Source organism: Myotis brandtii, unplaced genomic scaffold (genome assembly GCF_000412655.1).
Source record: "Myotis brandtii unplaced genomic scaffold, ASM41265v1 scaffold806, whole genome shotgun sequence".
NCBI classification, from domain to species: Eukaryota; Metazoa; Chordata; class Mammalia; order Chiroptera; family Vespertilionidae; genus Myotis; species Myotis brandtii.
Window position 1 is genome coordinate 2382925 of NW_005371249.1, and position 23898 is coordinate 2406822.

At 48.4% G+C, this 23898-nt stretch overlaps 2 protein-coding genes and 1 long non-coding RNA gene across 8 annotated transcripts; 2 read left to right on the forward strand and 1 right to left on the reverse strand.

The window, feature by feature from the left end:
* The first annotated feature begins 1830 nt into the window (after positions 1-1830).
* PIGO (phosphatidylinositol glycan anchor biosynthesis, class O) lies at positions 1831-9681 on the forward strand. Of its 4 annotated transcripts, none has more exons than XM_005884005.2 (11): positions 1831-1920; positions 2647-3190; positions 3762-3905; positions 4092-4215; positions 4764-4923; positions 5117-5296; positions 5552-7073; positions 7644-7850; positions 8063-8280; positions 8871-8941; positions 9085-9681. In XM_005884005.2, exons 2-11 carry the CDS (start codon positions 2680-2682, stop codon positions 9212-9214), a joined length of 3267 nt encoding a protein of 1088 aa, XP_005884067.1. In that variant the 5' UTR covers positions 1831-1920; positions 2647-2679; the 3' UTR covers positions 9215-9681. The 4 variants fall into 4 exon arrangements, with proteins under 4 accessions (XP_005884067.1, XP_005884066.1, XP_005884065.1 ...); XM_005884004.2 differs by having other exon boundaries at positions 1859-2279; XM_005884003.2 differs by having other exon boundaries at positions 1859-3190.
* A 1830-nt stretch (positions 9682-11511) lies between these two features.
* Positions 11512-12364, reverse strand: LOC106724365. Its single transcript, XR_001360128.1, has 2 exons — positions 11955-12364; positions 11512-11730 (listed from the first exon to the last, which is right to left on the reverse strand). It is a non-coding gene; the product is annotated as an uncharacterized LOC106724365 (long non-coding RNA).
* Positions 12365-15401: 3037 nt separating this feature from the next.
* FANCG (Fanconi anemia, complementation group G) lies at positions 15402-22526 on the forward strand. 3 transcript variants are annotated; one of them, XM_005884008.2, is made up of 15 exons: positions 15402-16179; positions 16264-16385; positions 16590-16680; positions 17095-17226; positions 17488-17690; positions 18362-18497; positions 18639-18769; positions 18866-19012; positions 19145-19296; positions 20275-20341; positions 20588-20877; positions 21031-21077; positions 21274-21429; positions 21857-21980; positions 22137-22526. In XM_005884008.2, the coding sequence occupies exons 2-15, from the start codon at positions 16290-16292 to the stop codon at positions 22240-22242; spliced, it is 1878 nt and encodes a 625-aa protein (XP_005884070.1). In that variant the 5' UTR covers positions 15402-16179; positions 16264-16289; the 3' UTR covers positions 22243-22526. The 3 variants fall into 3 exon arrangements, with proteins under 3 accessions (XP_005884070.1, XP_014386949.1, XP_014386950.1); XM_014531463.1 differs by having other exon boundaries at positions 16274-16385; XM_014531464.1 differs by lacking the exon at positions 21857-21980 and having other exon boundaries at positions 15402-16385.
* Positions 22527-23898: the final 1372 nt, after the last annotated feature.

Genomic DNA, 23898 nt, shown 5'->3' on the forward strand with positions numbered 1-23898 from the left:
TAGATAATAGCTGTTTTGCTGCAATATGGACAGAGGATTTGAAGGAGAAATGGGAAGCTGGACAGACTAAGAAGGCTGCTTCAGTGATCCCTGAGAGGGTGATGAGGCCTGAACATCAGGATGGAGGTGGAGGGATAACTGGACATATTTCTGAATTAGAATGTATTCATTTATCCTTTTGGTAACTATTGAACCCCAACTATATGCCAGACACCAAGGATATAGTAATGAAGAAAAAAAATTCTCTGATCTCAATGAGCTTACATTCTATTTGGAAGAAACAAACCATTAATAAGATGTATAGTATTTCAGATGCTGATGAGTTGTGCTAAGGAAGGGAAGGAAGATGGGGAGTTAGGGGGTGGGGGTGTGGGGGTCTGTAATTTTAAATAGAGGGTTCCAGAAAGCCTCACTGATGTTACATTTGAATTTAGACGTGGAGATGAGAGGAATCTGGGAGTGAATTTGGGCATCTGGGAAGAAAACTGATGAGATTGCGAAAGTCCTGAGGCAGAGCATCTCTGTCTTATAACTGGAAGAGCAAAGGAGCTGTAGTGGATGGAACAGAATTAAGGAAACAGAAGTGACTCCTAGATGAAACAGGGAAGTGGGGAGCTGGTGTGTACACATGTAGGGCCACTACAAGAACTTAGGTTCTACTCTGGTATGAAAAACCAGAGAGATGTTTGGCTTTTAACAGTAGTTTTACTGCGATGTAATTCACATACAATACAATTCACCCACTGAAAGTGTAAATTCAGTAATTTGTAGCATATTTAGAGTTTTACAACCACCACAATTTTAAAACATTTTCACCACTGCTCCCTCATCCCCACCCTGCCACAAAAACCCTGTACCCATTAGCAGTCACTCTCCTCTCCCCCAGCCCTAGGCAACCACTAGTCACTTTCTATCTCTCTAGATTTTGATATTCATATAAATGGAATAATGTAATATGTGTTATTTTGTGATTGGCTTCTTTCACATAATGTTTTTGAGGTTCATCCACGTAGTAGCATTCCTTTTTATGGCTAAACAATATTACATTGTATAGATATACTATATTTTGTTTATCCATCCATTAGTGAAGGCTCTATGGGTAGGTTTCACCTTTGGACTATTATGGATAATGCTTCTGTGAACATTAATGTGCACGTTTTTGTTTGGATATATGTTTTCATTTCTCTTAGGTGTATACAGAGGAGTGGAATTGCTGGATCTATGTTTAACTTTTTGAAGAATTGCTAGACTACTTTCCATCCCAACAGCAGTATATGAGGGTTCAGATTTCTCCACATCCATGCCAATATTTTCTATTTGTCTTTTTTATTATAACCATCCTAGTGGTTATAATATATATCTCTAGTATTTCTCTCATGGCTAATGCTGAACAGCTTTTCATGTATTTATTGGTCATTTATATATTTTTGGAGAAATGTGTATTCAGATCCTTAGCTCATTTTTAGATGGTATTATTTGCCTTTTTATTGAGTTGTAAGATTCAGTGAGAGACTTGGAGAGGGGGAATAATAAAATCTATCAGTTGGAGTCAGCTAAGGGAAACGGGGAATGCAAATACCATATATCCCTATTTTACAGATGAGGTAACATCCAATAATGACAGTGAGTGGAGGATCTAGGGTTTAAGCGGTTTGACTCAGAGACCTAGCTCTTAGTCTTAACCAAGAATGGACAGCGGTTCCCTGAATTTGCCTAACTTTGTTTCTTGTACCCAATTCTCCTAAATTACTACAATCTCACATCAAACTCTTCCTCTTGCCAGCCCTGCGCTCCTTGCCGAACTTGCTCGTAGGCGCCGGCAGATGGCGATGTGGCCCCGAGGGCCGCTCTGCTCGGCGCGCGCACCTCTGTGGTCTCAAGACCCAGGCGCCTCCGATGCACTTCCGGGCGCCGTTCAAGGTGAGCTAGGGGCTCCGAGGCCCTCTCCTCGAAGAAAGGGAACTTTGCACCAGCTCGCAGCCTAGGTGCCCAGGACTGGGGTTAGGCTGCCCAGGAGGAGGCCGAGTAACCACCAGAGGACGCAGAGCCGTTCGGACGACTGGATTCCCGGCGAGGCCCAACCGCCTCTAGACCCCGCCGGCTCTGCCCCGCGGCCCCGAGGAGGTCGCGCCCCGGTCCGGCGATCCTGGGTTTCCGGAAGCGGGTGTGACTGCTCCCCTGCGTCCCCTCGGCCCCGCCAGGCGGCGCCGTCAGCCTGTCCCGCAGGGATCCCCGGAGGCTGCGAGCCCTGACCACCCAGGGGTGTTGAGGTGGGCAAGGTGAGGTGGAGAAACGGGCTGTCCGCGAGCAGTCTACCACTTGGAATAAGCCCCCCCTCGTGGACTGCTTTTCATCACTAGTGTCTCCTGGAGTCCGTGTGCGAATTCCTGTGCCCCGCTCCCAAAGATCCTGATTCAGGAGATCTGGGGTGGGGGCCAGGGAATCAACACTTTTAAATGGCCACTCCAGGTTGATGCCCAGTCTACAGACCTCACCGTCAGAAGCACTGGTGTCCCTGGTGGAGAGGAACAGTGCCCTGGGTTGGCTATGGAACTGCTTTATCTTCAGCAAGGCTTCCAGGAGGAAGTGACTCTAGCTGGGCTTTCATTGAGGCAGCAGAATACCCAGTGGTTCTTTGCCCCACAGTGATGCATTCTCCGCCCGGCCGCCACCACTAGGATGCAGAAGATCTCGGTGCTGCTCTTCCTGGTCTGGGTCTGCTTCCTCTTCTACGCTGGCATTGCCCTCTTCACCAGTGGTTTCCTGCTCACCCGTTTGGAGCTCACCAACCATAGCAGCTGCCAAGAGCCCCCAGGCCCTGGGCCTCTGCCATGGAGGAGCCAGGGGGAGCCCAGGGCCTGCTGGATGGCTTCCCGATTCTCCCGGGTTGTGTTGGTGTTGATAGATGCTCTGAGATTTGACTTCGCCCAGCCACAGCGCTCACACGTTCCTGGGGAGCCTCCCGTCTCCCTGCCCTTCCTGGGCAAATTGGGCTCCTTGCAGAGGATCCTGGAGACTCAACCCCACCATGCCAGGCTCTACCAATCTAAGGCTGATCCTCCCACTACGACCATGCAGCGCCTGAAGGCCCTCACCACTGGCTCACTGCCTACCTTTATTGATGCTGGCAGTAACTTTGCCAGCTACGCCATAGTGGAAGACAATCTCATTAAGCAGCTCACCAGTGCAGGTCAGTCTAGGCCTCTTTGGAGGCTAGAAGTACTTTGACAGGTTTCTTCTTTAGAAGAACTTGAGGTGTCTAGCTGCATGCTTGACCTTGCTGGGGGGGGGGGGGGGGGGAGAAGAGGCCAGGTTCCTGAATGCAGGGAGCACAAGTCTAGGCTTTGCCCTTCTGAAGTTCCTAATGTGCATGGGGTATGGTTTTACTTTTGGGGCGCTCTCAGTAAAGGAGCAGGAGAGAGATGAAGAGAAGATGTGGATCGGGACAGTGTCACAAGTTGTCCATTCATTGACTTGGAAAAAGCAAGACACACCCAGGAAAAACAGCAGCAGAGATAGCCAGAGACTGAGAACTAGCAGAGCTTTTTGTAGGAACAAGGAGTGAGAGGTCTGGGTGGAGTATGGTTATCAGGAAAAGCTTCCTAGCAGAAAATTTTAGACTTTGAAGGATAAAGAATTGCTGGATGGGATTTCTTTGCCTTAAAGTACATGGTTGGGATTTCTGATGGGGTTTTAAAGGGCCTCCTCTCCTCTTTTCCCCTGCCCTGTTCAGGCTGTGACCCACTCTCATGCCCCTGCAGGAAGGCGTGTGGTCTTCATGGGAGATGATACCTGGAAAGATCTTTTTCCTGGAGCTTTCTCCCAAGCTTTCTTCTTCTCCTCCTTCAATGTCAGAGACCTACACACAGTGGACAATGGCATCATGGAACATCTCTACCCAACCAGTGAGCATAGGGCCAGAGGCAGGCCTAAGTGTGGGGGCTGGGAGGGCTGCTTCAGTCCTCAGATTCTGAGCCTCCAATGGGTGCAGTGGCCTGGGCTTGATGCTCCTGGACAGAGGAGCACCAGAGCCTGGCTGGGTTTGAGGAGTGGGCCTTAGTCCCCTGTGCTCAGTCTTCTCCCCTTCACAGTGGACAGTGGTGAATGGGACGTGCTGATTGCTCACTTCCTGGGTGTGGATCACTGTGGTCACAAGCACGGACCTCACCACCCTGAAATGGCCAAGAAACTTAGCCAAATGGACCAGGTGATCCAGTGAGTGTGGGATATTGGCTGGGAGATTGGGTTTGTGTCTGAGAATCTCAGGATAAGTGGTCCCAAGAGGAAAAGTCCTTACATTGGAGCCTCTTTCCTGGTTGGATCTGTCTTCTCTAGGCCATTTTCTGAAGCTAGGGGTCTCATTCATCTTGAGTAATTTAGTGTGTGGCTTTGGGCAATAGGGTTATTACTGAAGAGGTATCTCTCTAGGCCAGTGATGGCGAACCTTTTGAGCTCGGCGTGCCAGCATTTTGAAAAACCCTAACTTAACTCTGGTGTTGTGTCACATATAGAAATTTTTTGATATTTGCAACCATAGTAAAACAAAGACTTATATTTTTGATATTTATTTTATATATTTAAATGCCATTTAACAAAGAAAAATCAACCAAAAAAATGAGTTCGCGTGTCACCTCTGACACGCGTGTCATAGGTTCGCCATCACTGCTCTAGGCCCTAATAATGGAAATTATGGCTGGGGGTGAATGGGCCCTGGAGAAAAATCTTTATCCGTCCTTACCTCCTGACACATTCTTGGCCCCCAGGGGAATTGTCGAACGTCTGGAGAATGACACACTGCTGGTGGTGATTGGGGACCACGGGATGACCAAGAGTGGGGACCATGGAGGGGACAGTGAGCTGGAGATCTCGGCCGCACTTTTTCTGTACAGTCCCACAGCTCTCTTCCTGCGGGCCCCACCAGAGGTGAGGCCTGAGTTGTGCTTTGGTTTCCAGGTTGTCAACCCTTGTCATAATAATAGCCTCTATTTTAGGCCTCAAGTTGATGACCTCTTGGCATCCCCCATTCTCATTTCCTACCTACACCCTTACGTCTCCCATCCCAAACACTGACTTCAGCTCTGTGGTGAACCTATTGACCCCCGTCCTTCTCCTCTAGGAGCCAGAGGTAGTTCCTCAAATCAGCCTTGTGCCTACGCTGGCCCTGCTGCTGGGCCTGCCCATCCCATTTGGGAACATCGGGGAGGTGATGGCTGAGCTGTTCTCAGCGGTTGAAGACTCCCAGCCTCATTCCTCTGTTCTGGCCCAAGCTACAGCTCTCTATCTCAATGCCCAGCAGGTAAGTAATGGTCTGGGCTTCCAGGTTACAGAGCTAGGACAGACATGGCAAAAGCATAATGACCCACTCTTGTCCTCTGTTTAGTCTTAATCTCACCTTCCATAGCCATGTCCTCCTTCCATTATCCTTCCCTTCCCCCCTGTCCTGGACAGAGTTTGGGTCCCTGATTTCTAGGTACCCTTTTTGGTAATACCTGTCTTTGCCTCTGTCCTAACATCTGATCTGTGCCCCTTGGCCTCTGACCTTTTCTGCCAGGTATTTCGATTTCTTCACACCTACTCAGCTGCTGCACAGGACCTCCAAGTTGAGGAGTTTCATCGGCTGAATAACCTCTTCTCCAAGGCCTCTGCTGACTACCTACGGCTTCTGCAGAGCCCCCAGGGGGCCGAAGCAGCACTACAGACTGTGATTACTGAGCTGCAGGAGTTCCTGCGGGGAGTTCGGGCCATGTGCATTGAGTCGTGGGCTCGGTTTTCTCTGGTCCGCATGGCAGGGGGTGCTGCTCTTTTGGCTGCTGCCTGCTTTCTCTGCCTGCTGATAGCCCAGTGGGCAACATCCCCAGGCTTTCACCTCCGCCCTCTCCTCCTAATACCCGTGGCCTGGGGTCTGGCTGGGGTTGTAGTGTGTGCTGGCCTTCTGGCAACTACTGAGCTGAAGCTGGATCCAGTGGTTCTAGGCGCTATGGCTGCAATGGGTTCAGTCCTGCATATTCTGTGGAAAGCCTGGGCTGGCTGGGGGTCCAAGAGGCCTCTTGCAGCCTTGCTTCCCTTTCCCAGGCCTGTTCTATTACTTCTGCTCATTCGCTTTGCTGCTTTCTTCTCTGATAGCTTTGTTGTAGCCGAGGCCAGGGCCATCCGCTTCCTTTTGGGCTCACTTATCTTGCTCCTGGTTGCCCAGCTTCACTGGGAGGGCAAGCTACTGCCACCTAAGCTCCTCACAATACCCCGCTTTTCGGCCCAAACAGGCCCCTCACGGCACAAGGGAACGCATGCCCTGGGGCTTGGAGTTGGGTTGCTTTTGTGTATAAGGCTAGCTGGGCTTTTTCATCGCTGCCCTGAAGAGACTCCTGCTTGCCACTCCTCTCCCTGGCTGAGTCCCCTGGCGTCCATGGTGGGTGGTCGAGCTAAGAATTTGTGGTATGGAGCTTGTGTGGGGGCCCTGGTGGCCCTGTTAGCTGCTGTGCGCCTGTGGCTTCGCCGCTACGGTAATCTCAAGAGCCCCGAGCCCCCTGTGCTCTTTGTGCGCTGGGGGCTGCCCCTAATGGTCCTGGGCACTGCTGCCTACTGGGCATTGTCATCGGGAGCAGATGAAGCACCCCCACGTCTCCGAGCCCTGGTTACTGGTGCATCAGTTGTGCTGCCTAGGGCTGTTGCAGGGTTGGCTGCTTCAGGGCTCTTGCTGTTGCTCTGGAGGCCTGTGACGGTGCTGGCAAAGGCTACGATGGGTGCTCCAAGGATGAGGACTGTCCTCACTCCCTTCTCAGGCCCCCCCACTTCTCAGGCTGACCTGGATTATGTGGTTCCTCAAATCTACCGACATATGCAGGAGGAGATCCGGGGCCGGCTGGAGAGAACAAAATCTCAGGGTCCCCTGACTGTGGCTGCCTATCAGTTGGGGAGTGTCTACTCAGCTGCTATGGTCACGGCCCTCACCCTCTTGGCCTTCCCACTTCTGCTATTGCACGCAGAGCGCATCAGCCTTGTGTTCCTGCTTCTGTTTCTGCAGAGCTTCCTTCTCCTGCATCTGCTTGCTGCTGGGATACCCATCACTACCTCTGGTAAATACATATCTCAGCCCTGATTAATCCAAGGACAGTAGGGATATGAGTTTGTTTTCAGGCTGGTGTTGCTCCTCAGGTTCTTCACCTTGACACAGGCTCTCCTACCTCACACAGTTGGGAGGGTCTTTGTGATGTTCTCTCTCTTATCTGCTGTAACCAAGCTAATTGATTCCTACCATTAGCTCTGGGGGCCAGCAAGGTTCATGAAGGAGGGAGACAAGGAGTACTGTAAGACTCATTCTTAAGGAAATGCTGCATCCTCATGAGTGCATTTTCTGATTTTCCAGTCATGGGAGTGGTGAATTATCCGTATATAATGTCATAGTGAGCAATGTGTATATGAGGGAGAAAAGAAATTGACCACAGAAGGGTTCAGATTAGAGTAATGGGGTTTTGTGTCTCAGAGGGCATTAGAATAACAGAATATTGACGATAGGAGACTGGGGTGATGGGCATGTGTGTGTATGAGAATTAGCATTGAAGCAGTAGTAGTACATGATCGTGGGGCGGTAGGCTATGGATGAGGAAATGGGATATGACTCTAAAGAGGCATGTTTCTTTCCCCAGGTCCTTTTACTGTGCCGTGGCAGGCAGTCTCTGCTTGGGCCCTCATGGCCACACAGACCTTCTACTCCACGGGTCACCAGCCTGTCTTTCCAACCATCCATTGGCACGCGGCCTTCGTGGGATTCCCAGAGGGTCATGGCTCCTCTACCTGGCTGCCTGCTTTGCTGGTGGGAGCCAACACCTTTGCCTCCCACCTCCTCTTTGCAGGTACCTCCTCACTCCATTGCTTCCACTGTTTACTCTGGCTTTGCAGAAGGAAAGGAACCCCCTGGATTTGAGTGGGGACATGTAATTTTGTTGGATCTCTGGCCCCCCTTGGCCTATGTTAATTGGAGGCTGAGTGAACTAGGGTGGTTGAGGGCCAGGTCGCCTGGACCCTGGGTCCTCCATTGATTCTGCCCTGCCTTCCTCTGAGGCAGTAGGTTGCCCATTGCTCCTGCTCTGGCCCTTCCTGTGTGAGAGCCAAGGGTCCCAGAAGAGGCGGCAGCCCCACGGGAATGAAGCTGAGGCCAGAGTTGGGCCTGAGGAGGAGGAGGAGGAGCCACTGATGGAGATGCGGCTCCGGGATGCGCCTCACCACTTCAACGTAGCACTGCTGCAGCTGGGCCTCAAGTACCTCTTTGTCCTTGGTATTCAGGTGGGTTCAGGGGGGAGATCATGGAATTAGTGACCTTTTCTCATGTGTGAACATCACGTTCCTTCTTTCATACTTTGCCAAAACCCTGGGAGAGAGCCTTGACTGGGGTTCAGATAAGTGAAGTGGTTGCCCAAGGTTTGGGAGCTCAAATGGCAGTATTGAAACTTGAACCTAGACTTAGATTGTTTCAAGCTAGATGTAGACCCTGTTGTTGCATTTGGGATTACTCCATTGGTGTTCTGACGGGAAAAACTGAAGTGATGGCCAGGATTCTTTCCCAAGCTGTGGTCATGGATCCTCCTCCTTTCCTTCAGACGCAGGGGTGTGATTGTGACATCTTCCTCCACCTGGGAGGCAGAGCCTGAGTGTTAGCAGCACAAATGGATAGTGTTTGCCCAAGATCACCCAGCGAGTCATGGTGGGGCCAGGTGAAGAATTAGATCTCCTAAGTGTTTGCCCAAGCCCAGTTTTTTTCCCCACTGGCACACAGTACTTCCTACTCGCTCATTCTTCACAGGGGCCTACAGCAACTCTGTTTGACCTGCTTCCTCCTTCTCTTCCCAAGTAACTTGGCTCCTCTCCTCCCTCAGATTCTGGCCTGTGCTTTGGCAGCCTCCATCCTCCGCAGGCACCTCATGGTCTGGAAGGTGTTTGCCCCCAAGTGAGTGGATTTTGCTTGAGAAGTAGAGGGTGAAACTGGGAACAAAGAATGAACATCCAGAGTGGACAGGGTTTTGCCTCAGCAGGGAAAAGGCTCTAGACCTACTCTCAGTGTCCCCTGATATTCTCCACCTTTCTTTGCAGGTTCATTTTTGAGGCCATGGGCTTCATTGTGAGCAGCGTGGGACTTTTCCTGGGCCTAGCTTTGGTGATGCGAGTGGATGGTGCTGTGAGCTCCTGGTTCCAACAGCTAGTTCTGGCCCAGCAGAGGTAGCCTAGGCTGTGGGTAGCCTAGGCTGTGGGTGTTGACTCCTGGCTGTGGGGAGAACTGAAGAACAATCTAATCTGGCCTGTAAGGGTGCTGGATCATCTGCAAGAGAGGCTCAGCCACACCTCTTACCACCATGCAGCCAGGAGCTACTGGCATCTGGGACTTTATTATTTTATAATTAAAAAGCATAGTGGGGCTTGATCTTTAACTCCTGTTTCAAATGCATCTTTGGGACTGGGGTGGTCTCCAAAGTGGAATAAAATAATGTAAATGAGTGTGTTTGAGATGTGGGGAAGCCCCCACTGTCCTATATGGGCTAGCAGGAGTGTAAGTCACCCTTCCCACCTGGCACAGATGGGATCAGTTCTGCAGAACTGCTGTACCTAAGAACCTTTGGGAAATAGTTGCAGTGGTGTGTATTCACTTCCCCCAGCTCTTCCCAAATCATGCTTTGACTGTTAAAAAAAAAATGGCTGAAAAGACAAGCCCAGGCATCTTGGCGCACACAGACTTTCACTGCCTGAGTAGTGCTGTCTCCTCTACTGTGTGCTTCAATCCAGAACACCCTTTGCCTTCACTTCTGTGGAGGCCTCCCTAGTTTCCCAACCAGTGTTGCCTTTTATTAGACATACTTGCCCAGCTTAAAGCATTCTACTTTGTCCCATTGATTATTCCTAACTTGATGCCAAAACTGTATGAATCTAATGCTCCTCATATTTATCTCTTGTGTCCTCCATCCACCTCCCTACTCCTGTAGCATGTGGAAGTGCTGACATGAAATCCCTGTGGAGATGTCCATCAAAAGAGTGAGGAACAGGCTCTGAGGAGAAGGGTCAGGACTGGGGTTTGAGGTTTGAGAGTACTCAGGACAGGATGAGATAAGACCACTGAAAGAAGAGTGGATGTTAAAACTGTGGGATAACATCTACCTTTACCTCACAAGGTAAGAAGAGAAACTGAGTAGCAGTGTTTGTGCAGTAAAGGCATTCACTGCTGTGGTAGCTAAAGGAAGAGTCCTAATTATTAATGGCCAACAGTCCTTAGTGCTAATAAAGGTCAAATAGGAAGATGATGAAAAGTGTACTGTTTCACGCAATTAGAGCATAGGACATTAGATCCTGGCAGGGACAGACTTAATAATGCAAGGGGAGAAGTTAGGCCTCAGCTAGCCTATAAGATGAATTAGAAAAAGTCCCTTACCCTCCCTCAATCTGGTGGACACAACTCCCAGGCATCATTTAGTGAGCAGACAATGCCTTTGTGAAAAGAAATAAAGACCTTTTCTCCATCTCAAGACCCAGGGGAAGGATTTTAGGTACATCCCCGCCTCCTGATTTTCTTTGTTGGGAGTCGCCTTCCCTGGAGCCTAAAGATAATCTGATCTGCCAACCACTGTTTCCTTTTCTCCCAAAATATCTACAAGATCCTTTTAGAGAAAGACCTGTTAGCACATTGATTTATACCAGTGGTTCTCAACCTTCTGGCCCTTTAAATATAGTTCCTCATGTTGTGACCCAACCATAAAATTATTTTCGTTGCTACTTCATAACTGTAATGTTGCTACTCTTATGAATCATCATGTAAATATCTGATATGCAGGATGGTCTTAGGCGACCCCTGTGAAAGGGTCGTTCGACCGCCAAAGGGGTCTCAACCCACAGGTTGAGAACCGCTGGTTTATACTATTAAAAATTTGTATCCCTGCCTTTTACTTGACAGAGAGCCCCTTCCACACTAATTCATTGTGTTTATTTTTAAAAAAGAGCTTTACAGAGGCACAATTTACCATAACATTTACCCATTTAAAGTCTACAATTTAATGATTTTTAGTATATTCACAGAGTTATATAGCCATCACTACAATCAGTCTTAGAACATTTCACCAACCCACAAAGAAACTAGATACTTTTTCCTATTACCCTCCATGCCTCCCCCCTGCACCACCAGCCCTAGGCGACCACTATTCTGGACACTTCGTAAAAATGTATGGCCTTTTGTGACTAGCTTCTTCCATTCAGCATAATGTTTTCAAGATGCATCCATATAGTACCATGTATCACTACTTCATTCTTTTTCTCACTTAAAATTCAGGTAAAATTCACGTAACATAAAATTAACCATTTAAAAGTATACAGCCTGGCCCTAGGCAATTTGGCTCAGTGGATAGAGTGTCAGCTTGTGGACTGAAGGGTCCCGGGTTTGATTCAGTCAAGGGCATAGACCCAAGTTGGGGGCTCAATCCCCAGTAGAGAACATGCAGGAGGCAGCCAATCAATGATTCTCATCATTGATGTTTCTATCTCTCCCTCTTCCTCTCTGAAATCAATAAAAATATATTGAAAAAAAAAAATAGTGTACAATTCAGACCTTCCCTTAGGGAAAGGCAGGGGGTCTTATTGTAGTATGCAATTAGACAGACAATGAGCAGAACAAGGATAATGGGCCAGGTACAGAAAGTCACCTAGATGGAAAGCCCCAGGTGCCTAACAAAGGACCTCCCCTAAAATCATCCTTAAAACCTTTAGGATTGCCCTGACTGGTTTGGCTCAGTGGATAGAGCGTCGGCCTGCGGACTGAAGGGTCCCGGGTTCGATTCCGGTCAAGGGCATGTACCTTGGTTGTGGGCACATCCCCAGTGGGGGGTGTGCAGGAGGCGGCTGATCGATGTTTCTAACTCTATCCCTTTCCCTTCCTCTCTGTAAAAAATCAATAAAATATATTTAAAAAAATAAATAAATAAAACCCTTAGGATGGAGGACTCCCCATGCTTTCCCTCCCACTCCCTGCCCCAGGCAGGTTACCTGGCTTCCTTTCTCCCAAGCACCAAGGGCCCTTTACCTCCATAACTCATTTCCTAAGCCCATTTCATCTAGGAATTACTTTTTCTACCTCTGTAATTTACCCAATAAATGTTCTCTTGAAAACAAACAAAAGTGTACAATTCATTGGCCCTTAGTACATTTACAATGTCTTACCACCACTACTATTTCCAGAATATTTCCATCACCCTCAAAAGAAATCACTTATCCATTAGCAGTCACTTCCAATCCTCTTTGCCCCCAGCCTGTGACAATCACTAATGTGTTTTCTGTTTCTGTGGATTTGCCTATTCTGGATACTTCATATAAATTGATTCATATAATATGTGGTCTTTTCCGTCTGGTTTCTTTCACTCAGCCTAATGTTTTCAAGGTTCATCTATGTTGCAGTGTGAATCAGTACTTCGTTTTTTATGGTCAATTCCATTGTATGGATATAGCACATTTTGTTTATTCATCTACTGATGGACATTTGGGTTGTTTGCACCTTTTACTTTATTATTTGTATTATATATATATATATATTTTATTGTATATAATTTATATTATTGATTTCAGAGAGGAAGGGAGAGAGAGGGAGAAACATCAATGATGACAGAATTATTGATCGACTGCCTCCCACATGCCCCACACTGGGGACAGCCCACAACCTGGGCATGTACCCTGACCGGGAATCAACCTCCTGGTTCATAGGTCTACGCTTAACCACTGAGCCATGCAGGCTGAGCAGATCCTTTGTTTTTTAATTGGCTTTTCTTTTTATCATTGAGTTATAAACATTGTTTATATATTCTAGATACAAGTCCTTTATCACATATATGATTTGAAAATATTCTATCCATTCTGTGGGTCATCTTTTCATTTTCTTTTTTTAAAAACTTATTTTATTGGTTTTTTACAGAGAGGGAGGGAGAGGGATAAAGAGTTAGAAACATCGATCAGCTGCCTCCTGCACACCCCCTACTGGGGATGTGCCCGCAACCAAGGTACATGCCCTTGACTGGAATCGAACCCGGGATGCTTCAGTTCACAGGCCAACACTCTATCGACTGAGCCAAACTGGTCAGGGCTCTTTTCATTTTCTTGACAGTGTCCTTTGAAGCTCAAAATTTTAAAGTTTTGTTTGTTCATTTGTCTGAAGGAGACTGGCAGCCTTACTATTTAGTTATACTGCTAATTAACCTATTTATATAGCACATAAAAATAAAATTTTAAAGTTTTGATGTTCATTTTATTCTATTTTTTCTTTTGCCATGTTGTTCTCTTCATATCATATGTAAAAAACTATTATCAATTGCTACAATTTAGTTTTAGAAAATTTTCATCACTTCCACAAATTCCCTGTCTTTGTTTACAATCAATCCCCTCCCACTCTTTTTGTCTTTATAATTTATCTTTTCTGGACATTTCATATTAATGGAATGCAATATGTGGTCTTTTGGTTTGGTTTCTTTGACTTAGAATAAGGTTGTGAGATTCATCCATATTGGTACATCATCACTTTATGACTTATTGCTGAGTCATATATTCCATTGCATGGCTATGATCTGATGGACATTTGGATTATTTCCAGTTTTTAAAAGCATTGTGAATATGTTTTTAAAAACTGCTATGAGTGCCCTGGCCGAGGACTGAAAGGTCGGGTTGCAGCATGTACCTTGCTTGCAGGTTCCGTCTGTGCGGGAGGCAACAATAGATGTGCCTCTCTCACATCGATGTTTCTCTCTGTGTCTCTTCCTCCCTTCCACTCTCTAAAAATCAATGGAAACAAATATATATATCTTCAGTGAGGATTAACAACAACAAACTAAACTGCTATGAGCATTTGCATATAAGTCTGTTTTCATTTCTCTTGGGAGGATTTTGTTAATATAAAAACATTAAAACCTATAAGGAATTTTTGTGTTTATTTGAGCCAAACTGTCCACAGTTGCTAGGAAGCAGACTCTCAATGGATTGGGATAATGCTCTGGAGAATGGTATTTTTTCACCTTGTTTTATACGTTACATCAAAGGAGAAGTCATAAGTGGTTTACATGAAATCCATTGGTGATAGATTAGGGAGCAGGAGAAAGCAAAAGCGGGGGGCGGGGGGCGGGGGGGAAGGATGGGGAAAGGATGACCTCTGGGATTGGATAAAAAGTAAAATGATAGACACATTACTTAGGTGGGATAGTTAGCAGTCAACAACATGATAACAATAACAATGAAGGAATTTGTGGTATCTGCCCTGGAGCCGAGCATATTTGGTTGTGGCCTGAGGGGTCCAAAAAAAGTTACAAGTTACCCTGACATTTCAATAATATGTTATCGTAGATGCAAAAAGACAATAAGCTCAGTTAAGGTAAAGGTTGACCTCATCAGGGAAGATACAGGCCTAGGAGGTGACTACCCACCATAACTGCTTTTAGTTAAAGTTTAATTTCAGACCATCCTTTGTGGTTACTTTAGGTCTTTGAGTTTGCAAGACTGCCATGCAGACCTCTGAGTTTGTCAGGTTCGCATGTGGCCGCTTTCGTCCACATTTTCTTGGAGTGGAATTGCTAGGTCATATAAGTTTATGATTAACTTTTAAAGAAACTGACAAACTTTTCCAAAGTAACTGTACTATTTTAAATTCCCATCTTTAATATATGAGGATTCCAGTTTCTCCACATCTTCGCCAACATTTGGTATTATCTGTATTTTTTATTATAACTATTCTTTGTGTGTATGTGCATAATGGTATCTCATGGTTTTAATTTGTATTTCCCTAATGGTTAATGACGTTGAGCATCTTTTTGTGTGCTTCTTAGCTATTCATGTATCTTTTTTTTCAGTTCATGTTTTTTTTCCTGCCTGCTTTAAAATGCTTCAAGTAAGTCTTTTTATTATAAAGCTTTGAGAGTTACATGTTGTGGATACAAGTCCATTATGAAATGTATGGTTTGCAAACTATTTTTTACCACTTTGTGGTTGTATTTTCTTTCTTTTTAAAAATGTATTTTGATTGATTTCTGAGAGGGAGAGGGAGAGAGAGAGAGAAACATCAATGATGTGAGAGAATCATTGATCAGCTGCCTCCTGCACACCCCACACTGGGGATGGAGCCCACAACCCAGGCATGTGTCCTTGACCAGAATCGGACCATGACCTTCTGGTTTATAGACAGAAGCTCAACCACTGAGCCACGTGGGCCGGGCTGTGGTTGAATTTTCTTTTTTTTTTTTTTTTTTAAATATATTTTATTGATTTTTTACAGAGAGGAAGGGAGAGAGATAGAGAGTTAGAAACATCGATGAGAAAGAAACATCGATCAGCTGCCTCCTGCACATCTCCCACTGGGGATGTGCCCGCAACCCAGGTACATGCCCTTGACCGGAATCGAACCTGGGACCTTTCAGTCCACAGGCCGACGCTCTATCCACTGAGCCAAACCGGTTTCGGCTGTGGTTGAATTTTCTTGATGATGTCTTTGTAGCATAAGCGTTTTTCATTTTAATGAAGTCCAACCTACCCATTTTGAGTTGATTTTATGTGAGGTAATGGTCGCAGTTGTTTCTTGTTTGTTGCACCCGGATATCCAAGTCTCCTGGCTCGATTTGCTGAAAGGATTGGGCAGGTACTATACCTGTGAGCAGCAGTGCAGGCTGCACAAACAGGGCCAGGGCGCGCTGCCAGCAGGCAGACTGCAGGCGGTCGAGCCGACTGTGGTGAGAGTTTGATGCTCCATGGTGAACAGAAAAAGGATGGCCCGATTACCCAAGGCCTTGGTCTCCTGTCGGTTCCTTTTGGAGACACTTGCTTCCGGGCCGAACTTTTCTAGCGTCTCTCGGCGGTACTACAATTCCCAGAATGCATCGCACGGCCTGCCCTCCGCGGAGGGCGGGGAAACCATAGACCTGGAAGTGTGGCTGCAAGGGAGGCGCTGAGCCCGCGGGCTCTGTTTTCAATATCGATTTCTTAAAGCCTGGGCGCGAGAGTCCAGCTGGTGGAACGGCGAGCGGTAGAACCCCGCTCTGAGACACGCCTCCGGCTCCCGGCCCGCCTCTGCCTTCCTCACTGGCGTGTCCGGATCGTTTCTTTTTCGAGTTTCCCGCGGGGGAGTGTGCCTCGGAGACAACCAACAGCAGCTGAGAGTCTTGCCGGCCCGGCCAACTGGAGGCGAGGGTGAGAGCCGGCCGGGCCAGGAGGGTGCACGGCTCCTCCCCCTCGGGTGGGGGCTTCGGTGGGGACAGGCTTACCCTTTCGCAGCCCTCTCCAGGTCTCCGGGCTCAGCCATGTCCCATCAGACCCCTCTGGGCTCCTCAGTGCCACAAGCCAGCTGCCTGGACCTGTGGAGGGAAAAGAATGACCAGCTAGTTCGACAGGCCAAGGTAACGTGGTTGCTTGGATCTCGCTTTGCAGCCCCAAAATACCAGAAAGAGGGTTTGCTGTGGACTTACCCCAGCCAATGGGGAGGGGGTGAGCTTGACTTCCTCCTAAAGCCAGAAATGACTGGAGAATGACCCCCCTTGCCACTGCTGCCGGGGTAGAGGAAATGGCTTATTCTCCGTGACGCTACACCCCATGTTTGTCAGGTGGCTCAGGACTTGGGTCTGTCTCCGAGGCGACAGCAGTTGGCTCAAGATGCGCTGGAAGGGCTCAGAGGACTCCTCCAGAGTCTGCAGGGTAAGCAGGGTCCTCTCCAGGATGGTCAGTTAAAAACCCGCCCCCCCACTCCCCCACTCCCGTCCCGAAACACACACACTTCTGCCCCTCCACAGCCAGAGACCTCTTCACCATTTCTGGGATTGAGGCGATTATTCGGGGGGGGGGGTGGGCTGTTTAAGGCACACACAGGGCGTGGATGTCTTTGTACAAGTGAATCTCCTGGCTACACACACACACACAGCAGCAGCGTTTGAAGATGTGGTTCCCAGAATGGTCTAATCTGGAGAACTTTTTGCCCTTTCCAAACTCTGTCCAAGGAGTCTTTTCTTTTTTAAAGGGTGCATTCTTCATTGAGGCCATTTGGTTGAGGTGGGGTGTTTAGGGACTCTTTTATGGGGGAGCAGCCTGTGAGACCAGCATTTGTTGCTCTAGGACTCCCTGCAGCTGTTCTTGTTCTCCCCTTGGAATTGACTGTCATCTGCAACTTCATTACCCTGAGGGCAAGCCTGGCCCAGGGTTTCACTGAGGACCAAGCACAGGATATCCAAAGGGGCCTAGAGAGAGGTGAGGGCCAGAGAATGTCTCCCGTGCCCCTGCCAGCCTCAGTCTGGGTTTAAGTCCTTGCAAGGGGGATGGGAGGAGCAACATAATCTGCCACCTCCATGAAGAGAGAGGCCCTTCTCTGATCTTCCATGTGCTCCTCAGACCGGGAACACCTTTGTGGTCTTTGGACTCCTGTAAAAATGAAAAGCCAGAGATGAGGTCCTATCTCAGCTGTGTGTGTGTGTGTGTGTGTGTGTGTGTGTGTGTGTGTGTACTCCATAGTGCTGGAGACCCAGAAACAGGTGGGGCCCAGGCTGGAATGTGGGCTCAGGGGCCTGTGGAACTCCGTCCTCCATGCTTCCTCCCTTCTGCCGGAGCTGCTCCCTGCCCTTCACCACCTGGCTGGCCTGCAGGCTGCCCTTTGGCTGAGCACTGACCATCTTGGGGACCTGACCTTGCTGCTGCAGACCCTGAATGGCAGCCAGGTAATTTGGGAAGTGACCTGGATCTAAGGGATTTTTCCCTATAGGCCCCAGCTGTAGTAGGATCATTTTGTGCTGGGAAGGCTGCTAGGTTCTCTCAAGGAATCTTAGGTGACCTTCCTCTGGTTGGTCGCTCATTGGAGGGATTCTCTTGGGAGCATTTTAAAAGTAGTTTATGTCCTGCAAGGTAGCTCAGTTGGTTGGAGCGGCATCCTGATGCACCAAGGTTGCGGGTTTATTCCCTGGTCAGGGCACATGCAAGAGTCAGCCAATAAATGCATAAATGGGCGGAAAAACAAATCGATGTTTCCCTCTCTCTCTCTCTCTCTCTCTTCCTCTCTTTCTAAAAAATCAATAAAAAAACACACTTAATAATCTTGGGTGGTGGTAGGGTTCTCATGTCCTTGCAGAAGTCACTTCCCAGTCTGTCTTTTCATCAATAATTCAAACATGGTCCTTGCCCTGTGTCCTCACGGGCTTATCCTGAGTGAGGAGGTACTCTAGAATAGATGATCATTGGTTTTTCTTCCTCCCTTTATCCTTTCCCCACAACTATCTCTTAGAATTGGGGGAACAGGAATCAGAAGGACCCTTGAATTCAAGGTCCAGCCAGGGTAGACTGAAACAGAAAAAGAAATAGTTACAGACTTGGATCCTCTTTGGTCCTCTCCCAGAATGGGTCCTCTGAGGATCTGCTGCTCCATCTAAAAACTTGGAGCCCCCCAGCTAAGGAATCAGATGACCCATTGACCCTGCAGGATGCCCAAGGCTTGAGGGATGTCCTTCTGACAGCATTTGCCTATCGCCAAGGTCAGCAGTCTCATTCCTTCCTCCCCATTCCCCATCTTAAGGGGTCTCTAGCCTCATGACTTTCCTGTCATGTTCTATATATAAGTCTATTTAATTCGTGTCTTATGGGCCTCTCTAAGCTCACACCCTGATTGCTTTCAGGCCTCCAGGAGCTGATCGTAGGAAACCTGCCCAGGGCACTGAGCAGCCTGCATGAAGCAGCCTCAGGTCTATGCCCACGGCCTGTGTTGGTCCAGGTGTACACAATGTTGGGGACCTGTCTCCGAAAGATGGTAAAGAAAGTGCTAGGGTGGGTTGGGGAAACCATGGGTGTTATGGACAGCTTTTTTCTTTGTGAGGGTGGCTGAGGCTTGCGTCTTCTCCTCTAGGGCAATCCACAGAGAGCTCTGCTCTACTTGATTGCAGCCCTGAAGGGGGGATTAATCTGTGGTTCCCCACTTCTGGAGGCCTCTAGGCTGTATCAGCAACTGGGGAACACAGCAGCAGAGCTGGAGAGTCTGGAGCTTCTGGTTGAGGTAAGGAACTATACCAGTTGAAGATATGGGGCTTGCTGGGGTGCTCGTGTGAGGCAATTAATCAAGGTATAAGTGGAAGGAAGCATGGCTCCGAAAGATTATAGATATACTTTCTTATTTTGTCTCTTTCAGGCCTTGAGTGTCACTCCTAGCTCTGAAGTCCCCCATTTTCTTATTGAGGTAGAGCTGCTACTCCCACAACCTGACCCAGCCTCACCCCTTCACTGTGGCACACTGAGCCAGGTCAAACACCTGCTAGCAAGCCGATGTCTACAGACGGGAAGGTGAGGTCCTGCCTTGCTCACACGAGCTCCTCTTCCCACTTCTGATACCTCTGTTTCTGTTCTTGTGAGTCAGAGGGATGAATGAATCAGTGGCAGGACCTAGGTCCCCACTCCTCAACATCTTGCCTTGCCACTGGGCCTGAACTCTTCTCCCAGACACTAACCTGTATATTATTATTATTTTTTTAAAAATTTGTACAGGTTTATCTTTTTTTTTATTCTTTTTTAAAAAATATAGTTTATTGATTTTTTACAGAGAGGAAGGGAGAGAGAGAGTTAGAAACATCGATGAGAGAGAAACATCGATCAGCTGCCTCCTGCACATCTCCTACTGGGGATGTGCCCGCAACCGAGGTACATGCCCTTGACCGGAATCGAACCTGGGACCTTTCAGTCCGCAGGCTGATGCTCTATCCACTGAGCCAAAACGGTTTCGGCTTTTTTTTATTCTTTATTGTTGAAAGTTTTACATATGTCTCCTTTTCCCCCACCATTGACCTCTCTCTGCCCACTCCCGTCCCCCAGCATATGCCCCCACCCCTCTATTGTCTGTGTACTAACCTGTATTTTTTTTTTAAATATTTTATTGATTTTTTACCGAGAGGAAGGGAGAGGGATAGAGAGTTAGAAACATGGATGAGAGAGAAACACCGATCAGCCGCCTCCTGCACACTCCCACTAGGGATGTGCCCGCAACCAAGGTACATGCCCTTGACCGGAATCGAACCCGGGACCCTTCAGTCCGAAGGCCGACGCTCTATCCACTGAGCCAAACCGGTTAGGGCTAACCTGTATTTTTAAAACTCTGAAGTGTCCTCCCAAATCCATTCTGTAAGTAGGGTATATCCATACTGAGTCAAGGTTGGAGCCACAAGACCACCCACTCTCCAGGACCCTTGAGCATCCCTCCCTTAGCTAGGAGTCTTTGGAGGTCCCTGAAAGGATCTAATGTAAGGCTCATGGATTATGACTCCTCAGGACAGAGGATGCTGTAGAGCATTATTTGGACCTATTGGCCCTGTTGTTGGATGGCTGGGAGCCAAAGGTGAGTATATCTTCAAGGTTCTCTACAGTTGGGGTGGGGAAAGACTTGGAGTCTCCTTTGGAATAGAGCAGGATTTCTGTTTTGTGTTTTTTCCTCTGCTGTTCTGTCTGTCCAGTCTAGGGGGTAGAGGGGGCAGACCAGGAAGGCTTCCCAGAACAGGGGATCCAGGGCAGCAAGCAATGGGTGGTTTCCATGTGGTACCAGAGGTTGGGGGTGGTGGCTCACTGCATCTTTCTCCCACCCCAGTTTTCTCCACCCCCCTGCCCCCAAGGGCCGTGTATGCCTGAGATATTCTTGGAGGCAGCAGCAGCACTGATCCAGGCAGGCCAAGCTCAGGATGCTTTAACCATATGTGAGGAGCTGCTGAGCCGTACATCATCTCTGCTTCCAAAAACGCCCTGGCTGTGGAAAGATGCCAGAAAAGGAACCAAGGAGTCACCACACTGCCCACCCTGGGTCTCTGCCACCTACCTGCTTCAGGGACAAGCCTGGGTGCAACTAGGGGACCCAAAACAAGCAATTAGTGAATTTAGCCGGTGAGCCTAGGAAGCCAACCAGGGGGCCCTAGGGGAAGTGTGGAGGGATAATTTTCTAATTGGGACCTGAACTGGTGAGCTCCATTCTTACCTCTTCACCCCAGAGTTTCTGAGCTTGACTCCTCTTTACCCCTGTTCTATGTCCCACTTCAGGTGCCTTGAGCTGCTCTTCCGGTACATACCTAAGGATAAAGAACAAGGTGATCTAGACTCAGTTTTCCTCTTCCCTCCTGAAAGTGGTTGTAGTGGATATCAGTTCCCTTTACACGTGACCCAGCCCAACAGGAGATTTAAGAGAAAGAGACTCCAGACACAAGAAGAGATAGAGGGGGACTTGGGGTTTTAGTTAGTAACTTTGTGGCTGGTAACACACTTCTTGACTTTGGGGATCCCCAGGGCCTGCTTCCAACTGTGAACAGGGGTGTATGTCAGCTGTGGCACTACAACAGCTTCGGGCAGCTGCCCTGATTAGTCGTGGACTAGAATGGGTGGCCAGTGGCCAGGATACCAAAGCACTACAGGACTTCCTCCTCAGTGTGCAGGTGTGCCCAGGTATGTATATTTGCATGATGTCAGCTATGCATAGATGCACAAGGATGTAAAGGCTCATGAGGGAGGTACTGAGTGATGTTCCTAGATAGGAGGGGTGAATGGGATTGTGCTGTATATAACTAGGGATATACACAGACGTACACAAGACATATACAAGTGTGTATGAAGGCCTCTAAGAGTTCCCAGTCTTCCTAATGTTCTTAGACACAAAGACAATGATGGTATTGGGCAGAAGCAGAATTAGTTGAGCCCTTTATCTTGGGCAGGTAGTGCTTAGGGGTAGGAATGATTGGGAATAATCTCCTGGTTTAGTATGTGACTGTAGGCAAGACAGTTCCCTGCTTTATGCCTCAATTTCCCCTTTTATAAAATGATGCCTAAGACTGGGTCAAGTTCTAAGATTCTGTATTCTGGGGTGGGACTACAGGTAATGGAGACGCTTCATTTCACCTGCTTCAGACTCTAAGGAGGCTGGATCGGAGGGATGAGGCCACTGCTCTTTGGCGGAGGCTGGAGGCCCAAACTAAGTTGCCACAGGAGAATGCTACATGGTGAGGTTGAGGCCTGCTGGCTTGGGTCTAGGAGCAGTTGGTGTCCTGGAATCCTTGGGCCTATTGGGGTGGGTGGTGGTGAATGAAAGGGAGGGAGGGGCTGCCCAACCTTCTGCCTTTCCTTTACTCTTAGGCCTCACCCTTCTTGCTCTCCAGGTCTCTCCCCCTGTACCTTGAAACCTGTTTGAGCTGGATTTGTCCTCCTGACCGTGAAACCCTTCTTGAAGATTTTCGGACATCTCTGCTGGAGCCTTGTGACTAGTAGCTGCCAAGATTAAAAGAATCTGAGCTGGGGCCCCAGTGGGCCATCTTTCTGTGGGGAGGGCTTTCTGCTTTACCATCCTTGGGGAATGTGTTTGGAGATGACCATTCCTATATAAGTCCAGCTTTTGAAAGGTTGGTGATACGCCTGAAAAAAATTTTTGGCCTAGTTATTGCCATCTGGTTCCAGAGACACCTCTCCCCCTAACAAGGCATTGACTTTGCTCATAGCACCTTTCCCCCTGTTTCCCCTTTTCTTGTGTTGAGTAAAATCTCATATCTATCCCTTGTCTGCCTACTACATATACTACATACACAGCTGTCTGGTTCATTTGAGTGCTGGTTGTCTAAGGTGCCATCTCCCAACATCATCTACCTTATGACTTGAGGACTGGGGTAGAAGAAAGGGCTAGAGGAATGCTTACTCAGAAAGCAGACTTTAGCCCTTTCTATTGCCTAAAAGCAAAGCCCCAAGCCACAACATCCTGTGTGAGCTGACAGAATGAGTGGAGGTGGGTCTGGAAGGTGGTCTAGGCAGGCCTTCCATGACAAGGGCAGGTATTTGATTCTTAGAGGGGAGAGACAAGCAAACCTGAGTCTCTCAGAGTGACTTCCCACCCCTTCCTTAATCCCAAATTCTAGGAATTTGAGAGTAGACTGCCTCAGTCAAATGTGTCTGAAGGATGAATCAAGTTAACGAGCTACCAAAACTGCCTGTTGAATATAGTCAGGGCTAGCTGGTATTTGGGGCCCAAAGACTTCAACTCAGCATGCAACTTTCTTGTTGCTTCAGGCTCTCTTGAATCTGCTGTGTTCTTTGGTAGCCTTTTGACCTCTCTCTGGACTGGGTGCCCTCCATCCTCAAATCATTAATATTAATACCCAGTGGTAAGAGGAAGAGTGTACCTCCAAGCCCCAAAGAACTGTAACGCCTCGGGACTAGCGTTTACCAGAGGGTGCAATGACTAAAATAGAGTGGTTTGAGAGCTGCAGTGCTAGTTTAAAAGGGTCCAGAATAGGGGTGGCCTGAGTTAGCATTTTGAAGGAGCAAGGAGAGGGGTTGGGGTGAATCCTCATTTTGGAAGAAGACAGATGTGTAGGTTAATACTACAATAATACCAGACTAATACAAGGGTTCAATCCATTGTGCCAGGTTTTTCCAGCAGGATAAACTCAGGAGCCAATGAGCTGGAGCCAAGTGGGAGAGTCCGCCTCTAAGAGATTGAACACTCCTTCCGCCAGTCGAGCTGGTCCCATTCCTTTTGTTGATTGGTTGAAAATACCAATCCGTCGAGGAAGCGTAGCGTTGCAGCCAATTGACGTGGCGATGCATACTTGAGGCGGGAGCCAGGCCAAAGCGAATTTTCTGATTGGCTCTGGTCCGTGGGTTGCTGGGGAGAGGCGCCGAGAGGCGGGCGGGAGTCCCTAGGGCAGGCGCTGATTGGCTGAGGTGAGCGTACCTCTTCTTCCGATGATTCGGCTCTTCTCGGCTCAGTCTCAGTGAAGCGTCTGTAGCCGTCGTTCCAGTCGTCGCTGCCGCTGCCTCCTCGCGGATCAGGAGCCAACGTCTCCTGCCCGCCCACCGCACGGGTGCCGCCGGGAGGAAGCGACAGGGAGGCTGCCTGCGGGTTTGTCGCCGCTGCTCGCCACCCCGCCC